Source organism: Eimeria necatrix, genomic scaffold, assembly GCF_000499385.1.
Source record: "Eimeria necatrix Houghton genomic scaffold, Enh_scaff49, whole genome shotgun sequence".
Lineage (NCBI taxonomy): Eukaryota > Apicomplexa > Conoidasida > Eucoccidiorida > Eimeriidae > Eimeria > Eimeria necatrix.
The window spans coordinates 90,808-93,795 of NW_013651666.1; the positions used below are offsets into that span (position 1 = coordinate 90,808).

The following is a 2,988-nucleotide window of genomic DNA, read 5'->3' on the forward strand; positions in this document are numbered from 1 at the left end:
GTGTGTGTGTGTGTGTGTGTGTGTGTGTGTGTGTGTGTGTGTGTGTGTGTGTGTGTGTGTTGTGTTGAAAGCGCTCATATTGGGGATAATTACGGAAAATGACAGCATGAAGCGCTGCAGCTTGTGCGTTGCATTGTATGCGCCTTTCAGGCAGTGGGCGTGGCAGAGGTAGGGGCAGAGGGTGGGTACGAGGAGGCGAGCAGGGGCGCGACGGATTCTACAGAGGTCAGAAGACGTCCAGCGTTGTAACATCGGGCTTCAATTTTAGAGGCGGCAGAGGGGCTTTCAGAGGGGCTTCTCAAGGCGGTCTGGAGACGCGCAAGATCTCCCCACTCACGGGATCTGCATTCATGGTAAGTCGACGACTGACCACAACACGAGGGGCCCGAAACCACTGCTTATGCATGTTTAGTGCATCCATTGATGCATGACATAATTGCCACATCGCTGTGGCAGCTAAAAATGCAGCGAGAGACGTTCGTTGGAGAGACATGATAAGGAGTCAGACAATGATGTTGAAACGTAGCGATTGCACACGAGGGCCTCCATGCGTCGCCGTGTAGCCCTATGTTTTCCGGCTTCTTTTGTTTGTCTTCAGGATTAAGTATTTGAATTTGTTCGCCGGAGGAAGCCTGGGGGATGACCACCCCGAAAATAGCAGTTTCAGCAACGGCAGCCGTCGCTCCCGTTCTAGTTAACAGCTGGGGCCGCAGCGGCGGATGCTGCGACACCATCAAAGCTGCAACAGACCGAAAAGTGGCCATCGTGCTTGCGCGGTCGACGCAGCTGGGATGTAACTTGGTTGTCTTTAAAAGTTTAGTGCATGCGGAGTTCGGGTCCTTGCGCCGGCTGATAATTACTTCGATAATTAATTCGAAACGTCCTGTAGGTTAGCAGGACAGGAAGTGGATTGAGTCAGGGGGAAAGATAGAAGCGCTTAAAGGGAAAGATATAGACAGCACTAGTAGCCTGAGTCTGTGGTTTATCTGGGGCTCATCACGCCGGCACAAACATTGAAGCATCTCCAAGAATGATAGAACAACCGTCCGATGCTGTTTACGTAGGATAGATAAGTGTGTGGACTTGTATTTGAGTGTACACCAGCACGCTGCAACCTGCGGAAGTAGAATGCTTGTCACCGCCCACTTACCCTCTTGTCCACAACTGGAGGGAAGGGCCAGAGGGTCGGAATGAAAGTTGGCTTGGAACAGGAGTACTACACGGACGCGGACCACACAAGGGGGGTGGGAATGCACCGAATTTCAGCCTCAGCTTCTCGCTGTGGCCAGCTACGACGAAAGACGCTGCTGCTACTTCACGCTGAAAGCTTCTATCAGCGAGACATCGGTAAGAGAGATTGGCTACAAATTAAATGAGTCTCACGAAAACATTGTATACAGAACAGGTCATGACTTGAAACGAAAAAAAGTGACAGTTTTCGGGGGGGAGTGGGGGTGCAGCAGTAGCGGCGAAGTCCCGAACATTTGCCCAGTCTACGGCACGTGCAAAGTTTTCTCAAGACGTCAGGAGTAACAACGGCATCTGAAGTGGCATCACGCTTCCGGTTTAATGCCAAACGTAGGCTCCTGTTTCCGTCTCGTCCGGTGCGTAAATTGCATCGGTGCTGCACTGCGTGAGCACTTGGTTGTTCGCACGCTTCACGTCGCCCCGATCTACTGCTGCAGCGGCTGCGGCAACAGCTGCGCTTGTTCCCTCGACGGTAGGTTCAGCTTCGGTGATTGGCTGGATCGGACCACTTCCGGTAGTAGCTGCAGCAACAGCAGCAGCGGCTGCGCCTCTTAGTGGTTTGAAAGGCCACTTAAGCAAACCATAAGTATCCCTCAGAAACTCCAACTGCTGCGGCTCGTAAGGGAACCGCGGCACATCTTGTTGCAGCACAGAAGGAAAATGAGGAACTGGCACGCCGTCCTTTGATGAGTCACACATCCCTCCTTTTCCCTTCGGATCTATTCGCTGCATCAGCCAACGAAGTTCCCCATCCTCGCGCAGAAGATCCTGAACCACCGAACGAACCACGGAACTGCAGCTATGTCACAACAATGTTTCATACACTATCGCAGACACCAAGGCTTACACTGCTATGGACACCGGTAGTTCACAGGTTACTGCTGCTGCTATCGATGCTGCTTGCGTTTCCTCCACTATGGAGGCTGGCGTACTTTGACCTCTGGCAATTGATACAGTTCTGGCGGGACAACGTAAGCACTTGCGGGTGGCCGTGCTGGATCCTGCTCCACCAGAAGCTCAGCCCACAGCAGTAGAAGTCGAGGAGTGCCTGAGGCTTTGCGCAGCACACAGCACTCCGCCGTTCTTAGGCGACCAAATCGCTGCAACAACAAATCCTGAAGGTGCAGGCGGGTTGAGAGAACCACCATATCGCGGTGCGCCGCAGACTTGAACTTGTAGGTTGTTGTAGTCGGTGCTTCAACTGCTGCTACTGCTGCTGCCGCCGCAAAATGGCGACGGGGAACCGCCGCATGACAGTGGAAGCTGTTGCACGGTACCGTGCAGATGGAAGGACCTTCATTTAATGTTTGTCGCTGTTCCAAATACGACGAAGCCACGGCATTCAATGCTGTACGGTAGAGTTGCTCCCGCGATGGTGTCCAAAGGGCATGTGTGTTTCGACGACCCTTCAACCCTTGCACGCTCCTCTGTCTAAGAGCGCAAAGAGGGAGCACCATGGCCAGTGAGGCTTGAAGCTTTCCGTCAGTCCTACGATGACGCGCCGACTCTATCCAGCATGAGCGAACCTATAGTGAGCCTCGGATGCGATATAGCAGGAATAACAATGCACAAAGTCACGGTGTATGAATGATTTCATCTACAACGGTCATTAGACGCGAACGCATCCTCCTGGCGATGCTCATGGCGCAACGGTATATTGGATGGCGTTGCGTGGGACTGCATGCATGAGGTCGGGACAAACTTCAGCATTAGGTCGACAGCCCTTTGTTCTTTTGGGAA

At 52.9% G+C, this 2,988-nt stretch overlaps 2 protein-coding genes across 2 annotated transcripts in view; one reads left to right on the top strand and one right to left on the bottom strand.

Annotated features, from left to right (window-relative positions):
- The window catches only part of ENH_00058510 (proteasome PCI domain-containing protein, putative), a gene marked incomplete at both ends in the record, with an annotated part of 4,397 nt that extends 3,699 nt beyond the window's left edge, over positions 1–698 (top strand). Inside the window, 2 exons of the mRNA XM_013577041.1 lie at positions 151–353; positions 564–698. Of these exons, the coding sequence (XP_013432495.1) occupies positions 151–353; positions 564–698 (338 nt within the window). The remainder of the gene's footprint in view (positions 1–150; positions 354–563) is intronic.
- Positions 699–1,566: 868 nt separating this feature from the next.
- Positions 1,567–2,705, bottom strand: ENH_00058520 (hypothetical protein, conserved; the record flags this gene model as incomplete). The annotated part of the gene is made up of 2 exons (XM_013577042.1): positions 1,567–2,016; positions 2,181–2,705. 2 exons carry the CDS (start codon positions 2,703–2,705, stop codon positions 1,567–1,569), a joined length of 975 nt encoding a protein of 324 aa, XP_013432496.1.
- Between the last annotated feature and the right edge of the window lie 283 nt (positions 2,706–2,988).